Genomic DNA, 23730 nt, shown 5'->3' with positions numbered 1-23730 from the left:
ATTGTTTAGTTCACCCTGAAAACCAAAAAGTTTTCAAGATTCTCCGTCACATCGAATCTTGTGGCACATGCACGAAACATTAAATATAGACGAAAGCAAAAAGTAATTACACAGTTTAGCTGTAACTCACGAGACGAATCGTTTGATACTAGTTAGTCCATGATTGGATAATATTTGTCACAAAAACGAAAGTGCTACGGTACCGAAAACTTTTCACTTTTCGGAACTAAACAAGACCTCGGTGAAAAATTTTACAAAGTGCTATTGTAGTATTTTTGTTTGTATTTAATAATTATTGTCCAATCATATACTACTTAGGCAGCTAGGTTCAAAAGATTCGTTTTGCAAATTCGAGAGAACTATATAATTAGTTTTTTATCTATATTTAATGCTTCATGCATGTGTTCACAAAATTCGATATGGCAAAAAATCTAAAAAACTTTGCAAAATATTTCAGAAAAAGCCTTGTTTAGTTCCATTTTTTTTGGCAAAACGAGCACTGTAGCACTTTCGTTTGTATTTGACAAATATTGTTCAATCATGGACTAACTAGACTCAAGATTCGTCTTTCAAATTATAGACAAACTATGTAATTAATTAATATTTTTATCTATGTTTAATGCTCTATGCACATGATTCGATGTGACGAGAAATGTAAAAAATTTTGCAAAAGTTTTTGGGAACTAAACAAGGCCAAAGGCTCTTGGTGTCAAGAAACACTTCGATTTGCATTCGCATCAAAAGTAGTCTGTCGTAGTGACCCTTCAGCACAGCACGGTCACGGCATTTACCGAAGGGTTGCACATCTGTGACGTGTCCAATTTAAGACTATTTTTTTTTGTTTCAGGTAGTCCAGCTAGCTCTATGCGATCGCGACTTCAAATTAGCGTTCGCTATCAGCTCGGGAAAGCTAAACTATCGCGCAGGGATGTACCACAGCCAGTCGACCATGCAAGTGACGCCGCCGTTTCGAGTATGGAAAAGAAACACCCGAAAATCCAGGCCTTGTTTAGTTTCCGAAAAAATTTCGTAATACTATAGCACTTTCGTTTGTTTGTGATAATTATTATCTAACTATGACTAACTAGGCATAAAAGATTTGTCTCGTAAATTTTGACCAAACTGTGCAATTAGTTTTTTTTAATTTATATTTAATACTCTATGTATGCGTTTAAAGATTTGATATGACGTAGAATCTTTAAAAAATTTAGATTTTTGGTGGAAGTAAAAAGGCTCCAGTACAACACCAGCCGAACGCACCATGTTTCCTGTTTCCAGCGGCCCCGCCCCGCCCCACCCCCCACCACAGCCCCTGCGCGTGTGGTGACGCCAACACTCCCTCTCGTGATTTTTGTATTCATGTGCCGCCCACTGTGTGCATGCACATTGCAGGTCCACCGTGCTATATACATCAGGGGGAGGTCCCATGCAGTAGTGAAACACAACAAAAAAAAGTGTGCTCCTACTACTCGTTTCGCCGTGCTCTGTCGTCCGTCTCGTCCCTATATAAACCCCGCAACCACCTCCTCAGCTTCCAAGACCAGATGCCACTCTGATCTTCCAATTAACCTCGAGCTCTGGTTATACTACTAACAATCAGTAACAACCGTCCCCGCAACTCGTGCCGGTTCGAGTACACCCGCGACGACAATGGCGGCCTCTGTTGATCGTCACCTGGCTCCCCACCCATGGCCAGGCAATGCGCCTCCCAAGAGCTTCGACATGTTCCGCTCCGGCGGCCCAGGCGGCGGAGGCAAGCGCCGCGCCGGCTCCGACTCCGACTCCGAGGACGAAGACACCATCCCCCCGGACTGGCGGTCGCTGTACCTCCCGCGCCTCGAGGTGGAGCCGCCCGTCCACGACCCGCGCGACGAGGCCACCTCGGACGCGTGGGTGCGTCGCCACCCGGCGCTGGTCCGGCTCACGGGCAAGCACCCTTTCAACTCGGAGCCTCCGGTGCCCCGGCTGATGGCGCACGGGTTCATCACCCCGGCGCCGCTCCACTACGTGCGCAACCACGGGCCCGTTCCCAGGGCGGACTGGTCGACCTGGACCGTGGAGGTGACGGGGCTCGTGAGGCGCCCCGCTAGGCTCACCATGGAGCAGCTGGTGACGGAGTTCGAGGCCGTGGAGCTCCCCGTGACGCTGGTGTGCGCGGGCAACCGGCGCAAGGAGCAGAACATGGTGCGCCAGACCGTCGGCTTCAACTGGGGCCCCGGGGCCATCTCCACGTCCGTGTGGCGCGGCGCGCGGCTCCGCGACGTGCTCCGCCGGTGCGGCGTCATGGGCGCCGCGGACGGCGCCGCCAACGTGTGCTTCGAGGGCGCCGAGGACCTCCCGGGAGGCGGCGGCTCCAAGTACGGCACCAGCCTGCGGCGCGGGGTGGCCATGGACCCCGCGCGCGACGTCATCCTCGCCTACATGCAGAACGGGGAGCCGCTGGCGCCTGACCACGGCTTCCCCGTGCGCGTCATCGTGCCGGGCTTCATCGGCGGCCGCATGGTCAAGTGGCTCAAGCGGATCGTCGTCGCGTCCAGCGAGTCCGAGAGCTACTACCACTACCGGGACAACCGGGTGCTGCCGTCCCATGTCGACGCCGAGCTCGCCAATGCCGAAGGTATGGTATCTGCCTGCCTCGTTCATCCATCGATCGGTCACTTTGTTTGTTCTGGTCACCGACGTGCGCAACGCTAATAAACTTGTTTTTTTTTTGGTGGGGGATGGTTTTTGTGCAGCGTGGTGGTACAAGCCGGAGTACATGATAAACGAGCTGAACATCAACTCGGTGATCACCACGCCGGGACACGACGAGGTGCTGCCCATCAACGCCCTGACGACGCAGCGGCCGTATACGATCAAGGGATATGCATACTCCGGTGAGTCAGCATTTCATCATCCCATCCTGCATCACCCGTGCCGCCGCCTCATGGGAATCTTTAGGAGGAGGAATCTGAATTTAGTTTGAGCTCGGGCTCTCTCCATGTAAAAGCCCAGTCAAGAAACAACGTTTTGGGCTTCTGTTGGGCCTTTTTTTTTTTAAAAAACTCGTTTCCTTACCTTTCCGCGTGGTGATGACTCTGTTGGCAGGTGGCGGCCGGAAAGTTACACGGGTTGAGGTGACCCTGGACGGCGGCGAGACGTGGCAGGTGTGCTCGCTCGACCACCCGGAGCGCCCAACCAAGTACGGCAAGTACTGGTGCTGGTGCTTCTGGTCCGTCGACGTCGAGGTGCTCGACGTGCTCGGGGCCAAGGAAATCGCCGTCCGCGCCTGGGACGAGGCCATGAACACCCAGCCGGAGAAGCTCATCTGGAACCTCATGGTGAGTTACCGCGGCGCTTCATTGTGGCGTCGTTTTCCGATGCTTGCCCTCCACTCCACAGCTGCGTTAGCTTAAATGCACGCACACCTGCAGGGCATGATGAACAACTGCTGGTTCCGGGTGAAGATCAACGCGTGCCGGCCGCACAAGGGCGAGATCGGCATGGTGTTCGAGCACCCGGCACAGCCGGGCAACCAGCCGGGCGGCTGGATGGCGCGGCAGAAGCACCTCGAGACGTCGGAGAGCGCGCAGGGCACGCTGAAGAAGAGCACGTCCACACCCTTCATGAACACGGCCACCACGCAGTACACCATGTCCGAGGTGCGCCGCCACACGTCCCCGGACTCCGCCTGGATCATCGTGCACGGCCACATCTACGACTGCACGGGATTCCTCAAGGACCACCCCGGCGGCGCCGACAGCATCCTCATCAACGCCGGCACTGACTGCACCGAGGAGTTCGACGCCATCCACTCGGACAAGGCCCGCGGCCTCCTTGATTTGTACCGCGTCGGCGAGCTCGTCGTCACCGGCAGCGACTACTCCCCACAGAACAGCCACGCCGACCTCAGGGCCATCGACGAGGCCCCTGCTGCAGCCGCGCCGGCGGCGCAGTCGGTGTCGACCGTCGCGCTCTCCAACCCGCGGGAGAAGGTCAGGTGCCGGCTCGTTGACAAGAAGAGCCTGTCCTACAACGTGCGCCTCTTCCGGTTCGCGCTGCCGTCGCCGGACCAGAAGCTCGGCCTTCCCGTCGGCAGGCATGTGTACGTGTGCGCGTCGATAGACGGCAAGCTCTGCATGCGCGCGTACACGCCCACGAGCCCCGTCGACGAGGTCGGCCACATCGAGCTCCTGATCAAGATATACTTCAAGGACGAGGACCCCAAATACCCCAACGGCGGGCTCATGTCGCAGTACCTGGACTCCCTGCCGCTCGGCGCGACCATTGACATCAAGGGCCCTATTGGGCACATCGAGTACGCCGGCCGCGGCGGCTTCGTGGTGAACGGCGAGCGCCGGTTCGCGCGCAGGCTCGCCATGATCGCCGGCGGGACGGGCATCACGCCGGTGTACCAGGTGATCCAGGCTGTGCTGAGGGACCAGCCCGACGACGACACGGAGATGCACCTCGTGTATGCGAACCGGACGGAGGACGACATGCTCCTGCGGGAGGAGATCGACCGCTGGGCCGCCGCGCACCCGGCGCGGCTCAAGGTGTGGTACGTGGTGAGCAAGGTGGCGCGACCGGAGGACGGGTGGGCGTACGGCGTGGGGAGAGTGGACGAGCAGGTCTTGAGGGAGCACCTGCCTCTTGGAGACAGCGAGACGCTTGCGCTCGTGTGCGGGCCGCCGGCGATGATCGAGTGCACGGTGCGCCCGGGCCTGGAGAAGATGGGGTACGACCTCGACAAGGCTTGCCTTGTCTTCTGATCGAGCTGAAGCCTGGCAGCTAACAACAACGGATGTCGTGCAAGATGAAACTGTACATAGAAATACTGCGTCTTGAACCCTAGTAGCGTGTCAGATCTAGCTATAACACTCTACCGAGTTCTTGTAATAATAGCGAGTTAAAGTAGTTTGTAACTGGCCATGTCCTAAAGCGCAATAAAAACTCGAAGGCCATTGCAATTGCTTGGTGAGATTCGCTCTCCTACAGGCTCACCAACATGGACGGCGGTGTGCGACCACCACTGGGATGTGTGATGTATGGTGACGAAAAATACTTCAACAAGTCACATTAGAAAAAACAAACCTTCTTCAAAAAACTTTGTTATAGATTTATTCAAGTTTATGCTTGTTAAATCTTAATAAATCTATAACTAAGTTATACATGATCTAATGAGCATGAAATTTTACTATAGTTTAAACATATAATAATTAGCACAACATAAAAAATTCACCACAATTGGACTATACAACATATACCTATGAATTATTCGAATTAATTATAGAAAAACATAAATCTAAAGCTATAACAAAAAACTTTGTACTAAAGCATATCATATTATATGTTAACTGTGTAGATCTACTTAGCTGAAGTCCAACAAAATCATATTTACTATTTTATGAATTTTATGTGATTTACTATAATTTTACAAATATTCAACGGAAATAAATAAAAATGAAAAAGACAAAACTGCCTTCAAAACCACTCATAACCATGTCAGAGACGTAATATGCATGATTTTAAAAGTTAAGAGATGTATTTTATCTGGTTTTGAAGTTCAGAAATTAAAAGTAGACTTTCGCGAAAATTGAAGGACGACTTCTTCCAACCTATAAGCTTGATCTCAATTCATGCAAGGGCCCATTAAATCATCAAAAGAGCCCAGCGAGAAAGCCCAATTCTCAGTCTTGCAGGCAGCAGGCGCCTCCTACTCCAATCGAAAACTGATGGAAGTCCGCACACTCCCAACGGCCACTTCCAGTCCCAGCCGCTCGCAGCTCCGAAATACTCCACCGAGGTCCAAAAGCCAAAATACGACCGCAAATTTTCCCGCCAATCCCGACCCCGAGATCCCATCCGACCGCAAATTTTCCCCAATTTGGCTTGTCCGCTCATCCACTCTCGTCCCCGTGTTCCCTACGCCGGCCTCCACTCTCGTCGCTGCCCTCTCGTCCCCGTCCTCCTACGCCGGCAATGGAGGCCGCCGCCGCCGACCTCGTCGCTGCCCTCTCTTCCCCGTCCTCCTACGCCGGCCTCCACTCTCGCTTCGCCGCCTACCTACAGCCTTTCACCTCCTACCTGACCAGCTCAAACCCTAACCCCAAGCCACCGCAGAAGAGGGCGACGAAGCTGACCAAGCAGCCGCCGCCTCCCGACGCGGCCACCCTCCGCCCCCTCGCGAAGCGATTCCTCCCGTTTCTCGTCCGCGCGCTCCACCTCCTCCCGCCGCTCGTCCGTGCGAGTCCTGGCTCGGGCGACAAGGGCGGTGAGGCCGCCGACGAACTGTTTGAGATCTACGGCCTTCTCTTGGACTGCCTAGAGGCCATATCACCCTGCCTCGCTGGGAAGCCCTACTCCGTGTTGCTCCAGCGCGGCTCCTTCGTCCGTTGCCTCGAGTCGCGCGGCCACCTCGCACGCGCCAATGCGGAGGCTGCCGCTACCCTCGACGCCCTCCGCTCCGCGCTCTCTCCACCCACCACGAGCACCAAGTCGCGACGTGCTGCTGCAAGCGTTGATTCGGTCCTCCTTCCGGACCCTGGCAGCGCTGGGGAGGCTGGCACGGATCCTGAAGTCGCCGTACTCGCGGTCGAGCTCACTTCCTGCCTTGCCAATTGTTGCAGCAAGGGCAAGGTGAAGGAACCTGCCCCTTACGACCGACTTCTCAGCCTTTTCAAGCAGCTAAAACCATGGCTTCGGTGAGATTACCAATTTTGTTTTAGGGTTCATCAAATAAGAGAGATACTGAGTGGGCTTATCAGGATTTTATGTTTGTATGCAGCATTCTTACTAATGAAGCCAGGAGGAAGTATCTCCCGCTGCTTGTGAATGGCATGAGCCGGTGCACCTTTTTTCTGGTATCAGAGTCTTCATTTTTCAGTAGTGATCTAGTTCATGGATTCTGTCGGCACACAGTGCAAGATTGTGTGAAAGAGGGCATGATCGAGCATTTGCCAGCAGTATGTGTCATTATGAAATTGATTGCCTTATCGATGTTCTGCAAATTGGAGCCTTAGATTGTTCGGTAAATTTTGATACTGTTTTTCCCTGAATGCAGATTGCTCGCAAGATTTGCTCTTCTGTAGATCTGAGTTGGGAAGGGAGCACACAGTTTTTACTCCATGTGCTAGAAACTGTCATTGATTCTGTTGTACATGTAAAGGTAACCTGCTTCTACTCATGCTACTGGAAGTCTGTTGTGATTTCTCTACTTGACACCTTTCAATTGTTATGAGTAGCACTATTATTGATTACAGGGTCTCTAGGGCTGAATAAATACACGTAAAGGTCTACACAAATATACAAAAACCTCCTCCTGATACAACTAGCAAATACTAGACATGAAGATATAATCGTTCATTAATTGAGATTTGAGAGTCATATAGATCGGCTTTTGCACATGCGGGACAAATGGTATTTTATTTCTTTTTTTGCTCATAGCATTAACGAATTTTGTGTAGGGTATGTTATGTATTCGTATGGACACTTAAAACATCTACAAATGCACCCAGTGAAAAATGTTGAATTTCACCAAACTTCAGAAGTATGTTACATCATGGGATCATGCTAAATTTAACAGTTACAGTGATTAATGGCAACCACCAAAAGGACATGCATTGAATTGCCAAACTTTAAAACAAAAATGATACATTGCTTGTGCTAAACTAGATGTGCAGGTCATTAGTTTCAAAATTTTGAATATAAGTACGGTTCTCTAGTTTTGGAGATGTGTGAGTGGAGAGATCTGCAGATGATGTGGAGTGTGGAATGCTCTGAAATTTTAGGTGAGCTTCTGCATAGATTCAACTTGTAAACAATCTTAAGGAGCCCTGTTTTTCACCATCTTGTATACATTGGATTAGACTCCTCTGGATAGTTGTAGGATTACTTTGTTCCAACTATACCATATTGTAGCACCACAATCTTATTGTTAGCATTCAGTACTTAATCGGTTGTTTTTTGTAGTGTTGAGACTTAATTTGGCCTTCATGTACTTAGGGGTCTTGTTTAAGTAATCTTGATTTCTTTCTTTGTCTTGTTATATTTATGATTCCGAATTTCTGATGAGATAGGTCGGTGTAGATTTCTGATGTGCGTATGCATCCCATTTATTAGTTGTATTGAGCTCACCATCTACTTAATGTTCTCTGCTCTTGATCCTATCACACTAATAGGTTCATCAAGATATAAATAATGGCTAATGGGTCTTTTATCATCAAGAGATTATTACCTGTTTTAAGTAATATAAACCATTTTCAGGATGATTTACCGAAATCTGTGAATGATCTTCTGGTATTTGTCTCGTATTTTTGTTGGTTCATTCTTTCTGCCAAACGGGATTTATCTGCTGGCGCATCAGAAGTACTTTATAAACAAGCTGGTTATTTCTCTGAGGTACATTGCTATATTATCTTTTAAGTACTGAATTCCCATTAAGCATACCATGTTGGTGCACATTTGTTTTGATTTGTGTAAATTCATGTGATGTATAGGTTTACTCTCCTACTGCCTCAATGCTTCTTCTTTATGCGATTGGGTTATACTTGAGTGCCCAGCAAGCAGAAAATGAAATACCATTCTATTTATCTGTGGGTATTCCCAAGGATAAAAAATATCTACAAGCTTTAGAGAAAGCTCTTGGCACATTAGCACGATGGCCACATGATAATACATCTTTGGTCACATACTTGGACTCTTTGGAGTTTATTAGCAAGGTATTATTACAGCAAGTGGATACACTTTGGAAGAACTTCTCTGAAGGAAAACCAACCCATTATTCTGGTAACATGAACTATGTCTTGACAGCATTGCATCAGTTCGCTGATTCCAGCTTCACGTCTTTTAGGTAGGTCCATAAGGTACTGACACTGTAATTAGTGAAATGCGAGAACCTTTATTGATGCATGCTTACTGTAGAGATTATGGCTTATGAACAGACAATGATTCTTGAGTTCACAAGGTGTTTTGTCATTTGTGCTGTAACAGCTATACACAAATGTCTCAAGGAGACAACGAGAGACGGCATGGGACCTTACTGAAAGTCCTTGTATCCGCCATTAAATTTTCCTTTGTTACCAAGAAAGATGTCCAGGTATTCTAGTGTGTTTCCTGTGTTTATGTTAGACTGCTACATTGCCATTGCGCCTAGTGCAATTACAAAATCCCTGGTTATATCATGCTGTTAATATTTATGTCGAGAATTATTATTTTGTTATGATATAGTGATCAGTAAATCTGCTTGGTTATATACAGTTGCTAGTTGTTGAAAATGACTGTTGAGTTGCTTACTGTTACTAGCTCTGTATCACCATCCTTATTGTCCATTAACATCTTTTGCTTGCATAGTCCAGAAGAGCTTGGGTTTCATTGTCCGTGCCATTTCAAGTAAATCGCTAGCGCCAGAGGAGCTCAAATTCTTGATACCTTCGCTTAGCAACATTGGAGTGACACTTCATAATACTGGACACGTTAAAGAGGTATTCCTTCTAAGTTTCCTTTTTTTGGGGGGGGGGGGGGTGGGGGGGGGGGCGCTAACCCCATCTGAGCTAGCATCAAAGTGAATATTGTTGTCTCTGCTGCAGGCACCAAAGGCTTTAGAATTGTGCTGCCAAACAATATGGGCACACGTTAGGCTTTCTTACTGTAGTCTATCCTCAAGGCCAAAAGGAAACAGCATTTTGATGGATATAATTTTGGATGCATTTGCAAGGATTGCAAAGTTGGTTGACACTCTACGTAGATGCGGCACAGAAATAGAAACAACACTTGGGATTGTTGTGAAGAGCTTGTCTGAATTGTTGTCTGACTGCGACAATTCTGAATATTTCAAAGGTTCTTTTATACTGATCGAGGCGTGGGTTAAGGTACTGACCAAAAATAATTCTGCTTTTTTTAAACACTTATTATGTTAGTGTAACTTATATTCTGTTTCTTAAATTATAGGCTGTACACAAAGAGTTTGGGGATAATAAGGTGGATGGTGCTCCACTTCTTTATCCATCTCTTTTGAAAAATCGGTCTCCATGGCCAATTAAGCTGATAGGCTTAATAGTAGAGCAGGTACCATATTTTATTGTCTGATTAATTTTGGTGTATCTGTAGTTTTCCGTTGTTGGGGCTAACTACTCTGAGAAAACATTATATTCTGCAGGAGTTACTAGCATATGGATTAACTAAAGCACAAAGCACAGAATTCTGCTCTAAAATGCAGATAAGGATCATTGATGTTCTGTTGCATAAAATTTACTGTTCGAAAGAGCATTTTTTGGAGAGATCAAGGGTTCTTGTAAGAAAGGCAGGCGCACTTCGTGCATCTGGAGTGGAAAACATAAAAAGCTGCCTTGAGTGTTTACATGATGCAATATCTTTACTAGTAAGTTTGGATCCCATACTGCCTTTTCTTATTTACAGAGAAAGGGAGTTATAGATTAATGTTTGTTCATCTAACCAGCAAAAGATCTCAGAGGACTCATCTGACGCCAACATTACTGCAAACAATCAATTGGCCATTGCATACTGCTTGTATGCACATTGTGCTCAGGAAGACAGTGCTGGTGGGGAGGTAACCGCTTCAAACTCTGCCCATGCTAGTGTATAGTGTTCATATAAGCGAAGAGCACACTCATGTTTATGTTTAGCATAACATGATTATGTTTTATCTAATTATGTTTAGTGTCATTATTGTTATTTTGCATAGGTAATATTTGATAATGCTGAGAAAGCACTTAAGTTATGGTTGAAGATGGGAACTTTCAATCATTATTCTCCTGACATGGTCTTGCAACATCCATCACAAACTATTGTACCACTTATTTGTTTTTTGGTTGATCTCTTGTCTATGAAGGTAGGGCCATGATATATTTTCAGTTTATTAAGTTGGATGAGATGCAATTGTTTTCCTTTAGCAACATAATCATGCATGTTTACTCTGCCATCTCAGGGCTGTTTTGAGCTTCAGTTTAAGTTGTGCAAGGTCATGATAATGATGTGGAAGCAAGAAAAATTACCCCTTGAAAAGTTGCTGTCCTTGCTGGTGACCAATGGGCGCCTTAGTCATGCATGCTGTTATCTCCCACTGGATGAGCGATTTCTTTCTATTGCCACTGAGCATCTTGATGTACATAGCCACCATATTAATTTTTGGATAAACGGTTTCGAAGGAGACGATCCTTCTGTCTCTATGTTTCTTCAGAGGATGTTGCCTAGTGACTTACTTATTCCTCAATCATGTAAGCATCCCTTTGGAAAGCAGCTCAGTTTTGATGACGTCAGCAAAGCTGCCTCATCTCTGGTTTCTGAAGTAAGTTCTGTTAGTTGCATTGCATCAAATTAGTAACCATGATATCTTATTCTCTCTTAAATTATTGTATTGTATTTTGCAGGTTACATCAAATGACCAATCAATCTTTCTAGCTAGCTGTTTATACTATGACTTGTCAGAAAGACTTTATTCACGCGGAGAACTTTTCCAGGTAACTACGCTTTCTCGTGTTCAACAATTTAGCTTTGATGTTTAATTCCTGCAAAACATTGGTGCACAATCTTCAGTTCACATGAACTGCTTCTAGATTTTGTAGTTGGTCAGTATACAGTAGCTTTTGTGTAAGTAAGCACATCTAATGTTTTGTTTTTACAGGCCTTTTCATACGCAAAAGAATCCCTCCATTTGCGTAAAAAGCTCCTAAAAAAGAAGTTCAAACTCAAATCGGGCATATCTGGAAATATGGAAAGAAAACCTTGCAGGCAGGACTTTTCTCTTGAAGTGTGTGGCCCAACAATAGTTGAGATTTGGCCAGATTCTAGCAGATCAGCCAGCATGAGAGATTCTTTCCTTACTCCATGGAGTGTACTTAGATACTACCTTGAGAGCACATTACAGGTATGTGATACTGTAGCATAAGGTAATTTTAATACAAAGATTAGAGAAGTATGCTACTGGAACCAATTGAATGGGGGCTGGAGTTGTAATTTACCACAACCACGGGCAGCAGTATAATGACTTCTTTATGCATGATTCCCACTAAATTGTGTTTACAGGTCGCTATGATGTACGAATTGATTGGCAATGCTGCTGAAGCAGAAGTTCACTTACGGACAGGAAAAGAGATATCAAATTTCCATGGTTTTCCAGTTTTCTGTATTGTTTTTACATCATGTCTAGGTATTTATATTCTATTTCCATGGTTTATCAGTTTTCTGTATAGTTTTACACCATTTCTAGGAAAACATAATTCTTGATCATCTATTCATCTGTTCCTTCTATCTGACAATCCTTGGAATTTGTTCAGGTCAACTATACTGTAAGCAACAGCTATGGGATGAAGCAAAGAGTGAGTTTAATCTTGCCCGAGATCTTCTTGTGAAAAATGATGCAATCATTTCATGTAGAATCTGCAAGTTAACTTTGGGGATATCAGTTGACGTGCAAGTTGGTGACCTGTCTTGGAATCTATTTGAAAAAAAATTCCAGAAACAGTCGACAGCTGATTTGTCTAATGCTTTACGCATGTACCGATGTGCAATAGAGAAATTGAACAGCACTGACTTGGAATATTTTAATGGGTCCAATGATAATCATAAAACTGGTTGTCTTGTGTGCAGCAAAGACTGTAGAATACCGATCAAACATGAAGCTTATACTTGTCGAAAAGAACCCACAACTTCAAAGGATGAATCGTTCTCTCCATGTAGTGTTTGCATGGCAATACAAATTCGAAGAAAAAGGTCAGGGAATGCTGAAGCTGGTCCACCATTAGATGCTAAAGCTAAGAGGCCATCCAGAAATTCATCACGTTTAGCCAATGAACAGAATGTAGAGACTGTTGCGAAGATTAGAACTCGCTCTAGTAAGCGTAATGCACATATGAAAAGCGAAAAGGTTTCAACTGAGCTAAATAGTAAAAATAACATATCTTGGGGTGATGAATTGGCTGCAGATATTTTGGTTTGTGGTGAAGGTGAGTGTTTTCCTGATAGAATTGGTCGCAGCAAAGATGACTTATGCAATATGTTTGGTTGTTGGAACTGCCTTTTGGTTAAAACCTTGAATTCAGAGTGCATACAGAATATTCTGCAGCTGAGATTGGACTGTGTTCGCCGCCGCTACCATGTGTCAGCTCTATTAAAAAAAGGTACTTTCTTCATAGTTCATCTTTCTGTCTTCTGTGCTTGAAGACGAGACGTGCAATCATTGGTTTGACATTAGTTATAAATGATAAATGACTGATAGCTGACATTTCACTACAAATAGCATGGGTTTTTAGGTTAGCATGCTATTGCGAGTTGGTTTAACTTTAACACCAAATTTGTAGCCTAGTAGGGTATTGATATGTTTGACAATTAGGAACTATAAAATTGCTGGGAAAATGTTGGTTAATTCATTACACCATAGCGTGAATTTTAGATAGTTAATGTGATAAGTAGCTGATCCTTTGTTCTCTCTAATAACTACGTGACTTTATTTAAATTCTATGAAGTACTATTGCTTTACAGTAGGGGGCAGGCTATGTAATTGAGCTATCTGTTGGTTCAGCTACATTTTTGCCTTTTTTGCAGCTAGAGCCTTGGGATCTCATAGCAACGTGACTTTATTTAAATTCTATGAAGTATTATTGCTTTACAGGTAGGGGGCAGGCTATGTAATTGAGCTATCTGTTGGTTCAGCTACATTTTTGCCTTTTTTTGCAGCTAGAGCCTTGGGATCTCATAGCAATGGGGACCATGAAGTTCATAGTGTCTATTGGAAGTGCATATCATTGCTGTTCTTCAGGTCCCTTCCACAGGATTGCTATAGGACTTATGGGCCTTATTTAATTGGACTACTCATGGATAGGAGCATTATTGGTGATCTTCTTCCTTTAGAGTGTGCACAAATACTATGGAGTATGAGCTTCTTCATGCTAAAAAGCTCCCTTTCTGAACAGCCAAGGTTTGTTTCATCAAGTTCCTGTTATGCAACATATGCATAAATGACATTCTGGTTGTAGCAATTCATGATATGTGCTTAATTGTCTTTCGTTTTGTCGTTCTTTTCTACAGGGACATCTGCTGTATCTTCTCTAGTGTAAAAATGGCTGATGTTGTTCCCTGGTTGCTCAAAGCTTTTGTTCTATCCAGAGAGAGCCCCTCAATCATTCAGGAGGTTTGTTATGTCATGTTATCTTGTGCAATTGTACTGTCTACTGTGGACTACTTATAATGCTTAGTGGATATTACTTATTCCAGTTTTTTTTCTAACATTCAGGCTACCGTTTTCTTTATTCATTAGATACATTCTTGCTTTTCTGCTTGTGGCTTCTGTCTTAAAATCCGAATTGCCCATTGCAGGTTTGCAAGTTACTTGCATGCATATTCTTGCTATCAACTATAGATTCTTCAATTCAGCTGCCTTTGGGTTCTCACAAAGAATCTCTTTCTTTGAATCACTGGGCCGCATACTTCCATCAAGTTTCTGTGGGAACTTATCTCAATTGTCATTTTCCTAGCTTACAAGCGTCGTCAGAGGAAAAGGTTCTGAAAGTTTGTATCTTAGCAAGTTAAGAGCTGGATCAGAACAGTTCTGTATTCTGTATCTTTTACTCGTATCTACTCACATTTTCAGGGCACCCATGAAGATTTCAGAAATGAGACGGATGATGATGTTTCGGAATTTCTCAGGTTTAGAATTTTATGTAGCACCTGAACTTGTGATCATATTGCATCTGCAAATGTGTAGTAAAATCTAAATTTCTTTATCAGGTTGTCATCAAGGGACATAATACATATTGAGAAACATATGACAGAATTCTTCCAAAAACTTCCTAATGTACCAGTTCTGTGCATTAGTATGCTTGGAGGTGATTATGTTAATCCCCTTTTGAAATTCCATCGCCATCCCCTGTTTTTCCGTGCTTGGATATTGCTTTCAAGGTTTGATTCAACAAGTGAACCTACTACATTGCTTCTTCCAGTGGATGCTATTTCAGGTATGCAGATTACATATTGTGATTGCATGTAACCATAACTAAATCTAATCTTGGATCTTTGTGTTCTTATTTGCTTATTATTTCTTAACAGAAATGCAGTTTGAAGATTCCTGTATCAAAGATTTGGGTAATCCGACGAGGGTTTTAGATAAGAAGTGGCAGTGCCCTTGGGGCTATGGAATTACAGATGATGTGGCCCCAATTTTCAGAAATATACTTGAGGAGAATTTTATGTCCCTCTCCAGTGCACCCCTGTCTATTAATGATGTAAATGCAGATCATGTCAGGTGGTGGTCGCATAGAAAGAAGCTCAACAATTACCTTGCTAACACACTGAAGTAAGATTGCCTATGCATATCAAAGTTTAAATTGGTTCAATTGTTGGAATTTGGTGGTGTCAACACTCAACACAAGATAATGTTTCTTTTCCTGATATCATTTTGATTCTTTCGAACAGAGACATTGAAAATTCTTGGTTTGGACCCTGGAAATGCCTTCTGTTGGGCCATCGATTATCTGATGAACACATTGAGGCTGCATTATCAAGTATTATCACTTATCTGGATACAGAATTCGAATTTGAAGCCAATCCAGTGCTCATCAGAGCTATCCTTGGTGGTGCTGTGTCAGTGGATGAAGTACAAGAATGTTTTCTCCAACTCATTTTGTATAAAGGTTACTTTGGAAGGGGAGGGTGCTGTGGGAAAGATAGACTTAGAGCTTTCTCTTCCTGCCAAATGGATGATGGAGCTATGGACACACTCCAATGTTTAATAACAGATGCAGTATATGAGTTGCCTCAGCCAGATGGTAGAGGTCCAGTTATTTTAGTTCTTGATGTCAATGTTCAGGTGAGCAACAAAATAGTTTGACTTTAAGTTATTTCCTATGTGATTTAATGATTTTACATGTTCTTGGTACTTCTCATCTGCATTATTATAAGTCTAGAATTCTGGATGGAATTATTACTTGACTGCATATTTTGCTGGTAAGGGTGAATATCATGAGTGCTGTTATATATTATTTGCCACTAGCCTCACTTTGTCCACCATTTTGCTATCCAGTGACCTCACCTGCTTCAATTATTAACTGCAGATGCTTCCTTGGGAGAACCTGCCTGTACTAAGGAATCAAGAAATTTATCGCATGCCATCAATAGGTAGCATCTTTTTAGCATTATCGCGAAACAATAATGCTTACAAGGATCCTCTTTTTCCTGTGATCGATCCTTTCAATACATATTATCTGTTGAATCCTAGCGGTGACCTGAGCAGCACGCAAGAAGAATTTGATCAGTTATTCAGAAACTACGAGTGGAAGGTAAACACATGGCTTGTCAAAACTTAATTGGTAATCATATTAGAAATCTCCAAACTAATTATCTCGTCAAAAATTCCTTCACTGGATGCTAAGATGAGAGTTTGAAATGCACAAGTTTTGTTCAAAATAAAAGTTTGAAATGTAATATAAGTGTCTTATAAAGTAAATATGTATATGGTGTATAGAAGTGCCGAAGTGGTTAGTAGTAACTTTTGTTAAGAATATGGTTTACTCATAGTTTTAGGTGTCACTTCCACGTCACTGTATCACCAGTTCAGCATCAATCAGAAGTGAATTTAATAGTAGGAACTGTATTCTACAAAATTTATTAGATGTCATTGTTAAGCTAATTATAGCTTTAATTGGATAATTGGAAAATGATTCTGCACTCAACATACAGACAGTGCATATTTGTATACTGATTCTCTTGCCATAGTTAACCCCTAGACTAGTGGAGATGATCTCCCTGATTCTTTCCATAGCTGTATATGCTTCCTGTACCTATATGTACCACTAGAATCAATGAAGATGCATCGGGTTTTCTGTCCAATCCTTTTGTGTTAAAGTGAGGTCGTGAGGATAGTGATCCAAACCATTGCATGGGGAAAAGTGTCATTGGAAGCCACCCACGCTAGTAAAATGCCAATTAATTAAAAGATGTAAAAGGACATACCAATTACCAATGGCAACATAGTAATAAGCTTTGGGGCTCGTTCGTTTGGCCTGGAATCTGGCCAGGAACCATTCTGGCCAGGAATGGTAGTCAAATCAAATTTATATAACCGTGAATGAGTGGAACGATTTCTGGTCAGGAATCTCCCTAACCGAACGGGCCCTTAATGTGTTTTCATTATCCTTGCCAAGGATCCATTTTCCTTTCATTTGCATGTTAGAAGGTAAATTTGCATTATGCTATCATAACTGCAAAGTGCAAACAATGTAATTATGTTGTGCAGGGATTGGCTGGGAATTCTCCAGAGGCTGATGAGCTCGTCTTGGCCTTGACAAATCATGACCTTTTCCTGTACTTCGGGCATGGAAGTGGTATGTTTAAATTTTGTTGGATATTTGCCTTGTAATTGTTCCTAGTTTGAAGTTTCATTCCCTTATTAGTTGTAGGAGTAGCTGATGGTTCATCTTAGTTCTTTAGAATCTATTTATATCCCTGCCAATTGGCAGCTTGATGCATCACAACTAACTTTTTTAACTGTGTGACGTGACAGCGCAGGCTACATCACTAATCTACTAGTACGAGCAGCCCTAGGTGAATTTTTTAGGTTAAATGCCCTGAGCGCAGCTTCTTCTTTTTTTTTTTTAAAAAAAAAATCTTCCATCACCATGGACTAAACTTGATAAGGATTGAGATTGACTTAGGTAGATGGGAATACCAAGAAGAAACTGCTAGGCGCTATTCCTCTGTTGCTTGGCCTTAAGCTGCTGAACCCAAGGCCCCAGGCCCACTCCATAAGAAAACTAGATTGTTTAGTTTGTGGCTTTGGGCTATATGACATGCTGGCTGCAACTAGCATACTGGCAGACAACTGGGAACTAATCTGCTATTCTGCTTGTGCTAGAGCCAAAATTTAAGTTTTTAATGTCATTGAGGACCAGTCTTTTATGCAACTATTGATGAATATGAACCAGCACAATCCTTGTTTGACTTCACTTGTATTGGGTTGGATTGTGATAGAAAATGAACTAATTTCAACTACAATCCACTCCAACACATGGGTTGAGATGGATACGGGTACATCCAACAAGTCCTAAGTGTGTGTTGTTCATATACTCCTTATGCAATGCGCACAATGACAACAGTGGCTGGTTCAATCAACATAACAAGTCTGTGACCTAACTAACCTGTAAATTCTGCAGGAGCCCAGTATATTTCTAGTAAGGAAATCGAGAAGATACATAACTGTGCCGCTGCTCTTCTTATGGGATGTAGTAGTGGAACACTTTATTGCAAAGGGAGTTATGCTCCTCGAGGGGCCCCGTTATCATATTTATTTGCTGGTTCCCCTGCTATCATTGCGAATCTCTGGGATGTTTCTGATAAGGATATTGATCGGTTTAGTAAAGCTTTGCTCAATTCGTGGTTGCACGACAATTCTCTAGATGGCAACAATTGTTCAAAATGTTGCCAGCTAACAAAGGAACTTGAGTCCATGAGTATAGCTTCCGAAGAAAAAGGTAGAGCAAGACGACGAGGCACACGAGGAAATAAGCAACAACAAATAAGTGATAGTACCAAGTGCTGCAGCTGCAGGCAGAGGCGAATAGCTTCATCTCTAAGTGAAGCTAGGCGGGCTTGCAAGCTTCCACTTCTGATAGGCGCATCTCCTGTGTGTTATGGTATGCCAACAATCATTAAGAAGAAAGTAATGACGGATTCTGCCACGAGATGAGAGATGACCTAAAGCGTGGTAGTATCGGCATGGTATTGACCAGTACTGATAGTGTGATCTATGGTGTCGATGGAGGTCGCACGAAAGCGTGTCAGCTCAAATGTGCTGACTGATTTATGCTGTTGTGGACGACCTAAAGTGGACGTGCACATGGTATTCCAGGGCTGTAACGAGTGTATATAGAAGTAAATGTTCTGTAGAATGGCGCTGTACAAAACTGTAATGATATGTCAGTGAAACGTCAGTTAGAGAATGTATGTTGAGGCTATTATTTTCAATTGTATAATGTGTACTTGTACAGTTTTGACCCTTGTAAGTACTTCTTCCAGCCTGTACTGTACTAAATTCTACTGGAAGTTTGGTAGGTAGTCTGGTGGTGTAGGTTTGGTGCTAGTATACAGTCAATGCTGATTTGTGAAGGGCTTCTGCCTCTGCAACATGGAAGACGGGGAAAAAAATATTCCGGTTATCCAAACAAAAATTATACGATGCATAGAGATACACTTTGCTGTAAAGGTTGGGGCGCATGATTTTTTTTTTCAAAATTTCCAAGTAATTTTATGTAAGCAAACTGTTGCTACACGCCCAAACACACTTATATCTCTAAAAAAAATTAGGGGCACTTATCTCTAAATTTCGACCAATACAAGTGCTCCTTTAACCAACAAACGGCGATCAGCACTTTCGGGTTATGCCTAGAGGGCAAGGTCTCTAGGCTATAGCTCCTGCATTGCAAGGCACGACAAAACAATAACGAACGACGGAAGAGCGACCACACCTTGCCATCAGTATAGTAATTAATTAGTATGCCCTCCGTTTGGTTGTTCTGATTCATAAGCCAAACTTGATAATAAGAATGCACTATGAAAATTATATGAAATTAATAATGTTGTAGATGTTGCTATACTTTTTTTTAAACATGGTCAAATTAGATATGTTTCAGTTGAGAAGACAAATCTAATTCGACCTCCAACAAATGGTGTAGCTAAAGCAGTAGACAGAAATAGAGGCTACACAAACCGCAAGAGATGGATGCGGTGTTTTCCTTTTTCAACAAAGAAAAGAATGTAAGATAACATACACTGATGGCAAACAATGAGCTGATGTTAACATAACTACTTGGTACATGATCATGAACAAGTAAATTGAGGCCGGAAATGATGAATGCCAGGCACCAGGGAAGCATTTCTGTATGTACTCCTCTGGTGGTTAAACCTCACCAGGCCACCTTTCCTCTCAATTAGCACCTAAAAATAATCTTCCACGGTTCCTGCGGCGGCGGCGGCGCCTCCTCTCTGGTCGGAGCACATCAGTGCTTCTGCCTCCGGCCACAACCATATCATTCTCGTCCTCCCCTTCCAAGGGGTAAGGGTATGGTGTGGTTCCATTGGCACCACTGCTCACCACATAATTGTCCTCAGCATTGTCAGATGCACCGGTCGCATTCTGAAGCCTTTGGTTTTGATGATGTTGAGCAACTTGGCGCATAATAAATAGAAGCATCCTACGAGTGTTTTCTGTCCCACGGCCATCATCAACATCAGCATCACTATCAACATCCTCCAAGTCCACTCCATCCTCCAAGTCTAGCACATAATCACCAAGAACAACAGCTCTGCCCATTGTTGCAGTGATCGTACTGAGAGCATCTTGCCGCTCTCTTTCAATCTCAAGCAATCTCCATTTTTGCTCAAGAACAGGATCAACTTCCCTTGGCTTTGCAAGAGGGTGTTCCAACTTGACATGCTTGCGGAGCTCCTTATAGGTCCCCACAAATGAGCAACCATCCTGCATGCATGTTCTCCTTTTTCCATTGAGGTAGCTTCGAGCTGGTTCTACCACTGTCCACCCTTTCACCTTGCCACGACACAATGGACATGCAAGGTCCATGGACTCAGTTTTTTCTGCAGTCAATTGCGCTGAATCCAGATTAGTGCCAATGCTATTTGCATGAACTTCCTGAAGCAATGCCCCCTTGGTGTAGGCTTTCTTGAACTGATCCAAGCAATTCGAGTGGCGGTAGCTAGTTCCACACATGTAAGGACGGCAGCCCTTATCATGGGATGAACAGAGGATGAGCACAGCGTTATGTGGGTATTCCATGCACACAGAGCAATTGGCATCTTCCCAGTCCATCTTTTGCAAGGCTGGCGACGCTTGCTTTCGGTTGGATTTTTTCATCGCCTTTGCCTTCCATCGGTACGAAGGAATGGGATGGGTGGACTTGAGCTGACGAGCCACATGCCTCCTAGCTCTTGCACTTCTCGCCATTTTCTCAGAAATCTGTCATAAATGGGCATGGTTACATTCTTTGCTGTGAACTGTAAATTTTACGAAATATCATGTAAGATCGTGCCACATATTCCTTAACATAAATCATTCAAGATATGGTAAGCAACAGAAATAAGCAACCCTTAAGAATATGCACAGAAAATGCCTGTGGCACCATTGCGCCATCACAAGTTGTCTGACTGGAACACATTTTCTTATTTAAGTAAATCTAGCAGCATATTGCAAGACATAACCAAAAAAGATTTACTTAGGCTCCAGTTTTATAAAATAAGTATTGAAATGAGACCATTTCCACCAGATGGTGTTCTTCTCACGATGTAAACAAAATAAATTGACTCTAAATGGGAAGGGCAAGGATATGAGACACCAAGTACCATATTACCAGCAAAATGAAGCTTTACCCCTACAAGAACTTTTGCTCTCCTTGGAGAAGCTGATGGAACTTCAGTCCAGAAAAGCAAGGCAGGAGAGGTTATATATAGACTTTATGGGATCCGGAACTGGCCGGGCAGGCAGACAATTAAGGAAGCAGGTGGATCAACCAAAGGCATTAAATAATTATATCAATGGAGCATGTTAGATGTGATCTACATTCCCAATTAAATAAAGTCACAAGCAAGAGCCAGATAAGAGGTATAGGGAAAGCTCTCACATGGAGCACCTCATGCCTGATCTCAGATCTGTCAGATTAGAAGGGAAAACAACAACAGATGACTTTTTAATTAAAGGAATCAAATGATTCTGCACTTGAGCCAATGATTCCACCCTTTTGAGAAATGCTAAGTTACGAGTGCAAGCAAAGAATTTGAAGCAAAGCTAGTTTCTTTAGTCGTTTACTTTTCCTCTTGGTCCTCCCTAGCTCAGTACAGATCACTAGCACTAGCACATGGATGGGCCTTGGCAAAGGGATTCCCTTTGCCACAGTTTGGTCCAAAATCAACCAAGCCAATCTTGTTGCGAAAGGACAAACCTTTTCCTAATTAAAATCACCTTACTTATCCACTCGACAATGCACTAAGAACTAAGCATCAGCTCTTTGCCTGGGCCTCAGGCAAGGAATCATGTGTACACTTAATGTGAGATTAGCAATTGACACAGCAACAGGATCAAAGAATGGATCTTCATTGCTTCCTGAGGCACATATGTCCTAATCTACACGCAAATGATAAATTGCATAAAGAATAAACATGCCAAGTTAATGCTTTAATAGATCAGAAATGCTTTGACTGTCTTCAACAGGATAAAGCCTATAAAACCACATAATTCATAACCACAAGCGCCTAAACTTCGACAGGAGCGGCAAAATTTCCACGGAAAGGATCAATTCAGGTGCGCCCTTGCAAGATCCCTAGCCCGACCGTTCCCAATTCCACCAGGAAAATTCCGGAACTCAAGTTTAGCCCAAAGGCGCAGGCCGTCCCGCAAGTCTGTGATGCCACACAAGCAAGCAACGAAACAGCGCCCGAATCACCAGGGGGGACACCCGATTTTGATCGAAGGCAAGCCAGTTCCTGCCCACCCACGGCCAGGATCCCAAACGAAGAGCCTTATCCCAACATTCCAGCAGGTCCCCAGTACCAAACCGAACCGCCGATTTCATCGCAAGCAAGCATGCAGACAGGCAGGCGAACCAGAGGCGCCCGGATCAGAGGCAGGGCCCGTACCTAGACCGAGGCGGGCGCAGACGGGGGGGCGCCGGATCCCGGCGGTGGGCGCGAGGGAGGAGGCTGGTGACGACGGGCAGACGGACGGGCGGAGTGAGAGAGAGAGAGAGAGACGCAGACGACGGACGCAACGCAACAGAGGGAAGAAAGGCAAGGAAAGACGCGACGCGAGTTTAAGGGCGCAGATTTCCTCGCTGATCATCCAGAAAGAAGGGGAAAAAAATAGGAGAGAGAAAACGAAAAGGAAGTTGAGAAATGGACGAAAAGATTTCGGCGTGGGACCCACATGGCTTAGAGAGAGAGAGGCTGGAGAGTGGGGGCCACGTCTCGTGGACGGTGGTGCGGTTGCTGTGTGCCTGCCAGTGTGGGTGTGGCGGGTACTTCGCGTCGCGGTTACGCTCGTCGGGGGAAGAGGGGAGAGATCCGCGTGGTACCGGTCCATGGCTTGCATCATGGTGGGCGGTGCAGCCGTGGACCGTGATCCGTTGGAAAACACTGGGTAGTAGGGCCCGGCCTGTGGACTGCGCCCATGTAGCGAGCGCCGGAGGCCGGTGGTGGGCTGGTGTCTGGTGGGTGACGACACTGTGACGGAACCGCCGGAGTCTCGAGTCGGGCCGTGCCTTCCACGGGACTCGCGGCGTTTACCGCGTACTGGCACGCCGCCGGGGCTGCAGGCCTGCGCAGCCTCGCGTGCAGTCTGCGGAAGAGAATATTCCATTCTCCGGTTTTCTCCGGGGCCTGCCTAAAATTTCGGGTCCCCAATTCCACTCGGGCACAGTGATTTTTGGAGATTTTTGGAATAACAAAGGACGTTGCATAGAGATCCAAGAGGCTGCGAGAATGCGAGATAGTTTCAAAAAAGAAAAAAAAAAAGAGGCTGCGAGATTCTTGCAAACAGAGTGACGAAAATATGGGTTGGATCAAATAAAATCAAATCCAGTGGGGGCGGATAAGGTTGGATTGGGCTTGCTCATCTCTGGATGGACCCAATACAAATGCATGGCGCACAGGCATGCACGATGACGGCTCAGCACGAGAGAATTTGCGAGCGCATCAGCGTCACGGAAACTCCCCCATCCCAGCTGCACGGTGTTGGTTGGT

General features: G+C 44.6%; 3 protein-coding genes across 5 annotated transcripts; 2 read left to right on the top strand and 1 right to left on the bottom strand.

The window, feature by feature from the left end:
* LOC8078943 (nitrate reductase [NAD(P)H]) lies at positions 1509-4970 on the top strand. The gene is made up of 4 exons (XM_002454580.2): positions 1509-2617; positions 2736-2876; positions 3088-3320; positions 3414-4970. Exons 1-4 carry the CDS (start codon positions 1651-1653, stop codon positions 4749-4751), a joined length of 2679 nt encoding a protein of 892 aa, XP_002454625.1. The 5' UTR covers positions 1509-1650; the 3' UTR covers positions 4752-4970.
* On the top strand, positions 5871-19174 carry LOC8075210 (separase). Of its 2 annotated transcripts, XR_002452221.1 has the most exons (28): positions 5871-6683; positions 6767-6944; positions 7043-7147; positions 8245-8379; positions 8478-8830; positions 8971-9076; positions 9336-9461; positions 9567-9848; positions 9928-10044; positions 10136-10357; positions 10436-10546; positions 10682-10828; positions 10925-11284; positions 11367-11456; positions 11621-11863; positions 12022-12145; positions 12273-13115; positions 13672-13912; positions 14023-14125; positions 14311-14493; positions 14585-14640; positions 14722-14948; positions 15040-15286; positions 15406-15799; positions 16044-16107; positions 16208-16268; positions 17225-17312; positions 18141-19166. XR_002452221.1 is itself a non-coding variant. In XM_021459075.1 (27 exons), exons 1-27 carry the CDS (start codon positions 5962-5964, stop codon positions 18671-18673), a joined length of 6561 nt encoding a protein of 2186 aa, XP_021314750.1. In that variant the 5' UTR covers positions 5873-5961; the 3' UTR covers positions 18674-19174. The 2 variants fall into 2 exon arrangements, 1 of the variants encoding a protein (XP_021314750.1); XM_021459075.1 differs by having other exon boundaries at positions 5873-6683; positions 16044-16268; positions 18141-19174.
* LOC8075209 lies at positions 19544-22830 on the bottom strand. Of its 2 annotated transcripts, none has more exons than XM_002452846.2 (2): positions 22630-22830; positions 19544-20956 (listed from the first exon to the last, which is right to left on the bottom strand). In XM_002452846.2, the coding sequence occupies exon 2, from the start codon at positions 20942-20944 to the stop codon at positions 19910-19912; it is 1035 nt and encodes a 344-aa protein (XP_002452891.1). In that variant the 5' UTR covers positions 20945-20956; positions 22630-22830; the 3' UTR covers positions 19544-19909. The 2 variants fall into 2 exon arrangements, with proteins under 2 accessions (XP_002452891.1, XP_021314751.1); XM_021459076.1 differs by lacking the exon at positions 22630-22830 and adding an exon at positions 21348-22610.

Source organism: Sorghum bicolor, chromosome 4 (genome assembly GCF_000003195.3).
Source record: "Sorghum bicolor cultivar BTx623 chromosome 4, Sorghum_bicolor_NCBIv3, whole genome shotgun sequence".
NCBI lineage: Eukaryota > Viridiplantae > Streptophyta > Magnoliopsida > Poales > Poaceae > Sorghum > Sorghum bicolor.
The sequence above is the reverse complement of the archived record's forward strand: the minus strand, read 5'-3'. Positions and strand labels throughout refer to the sequence as shown.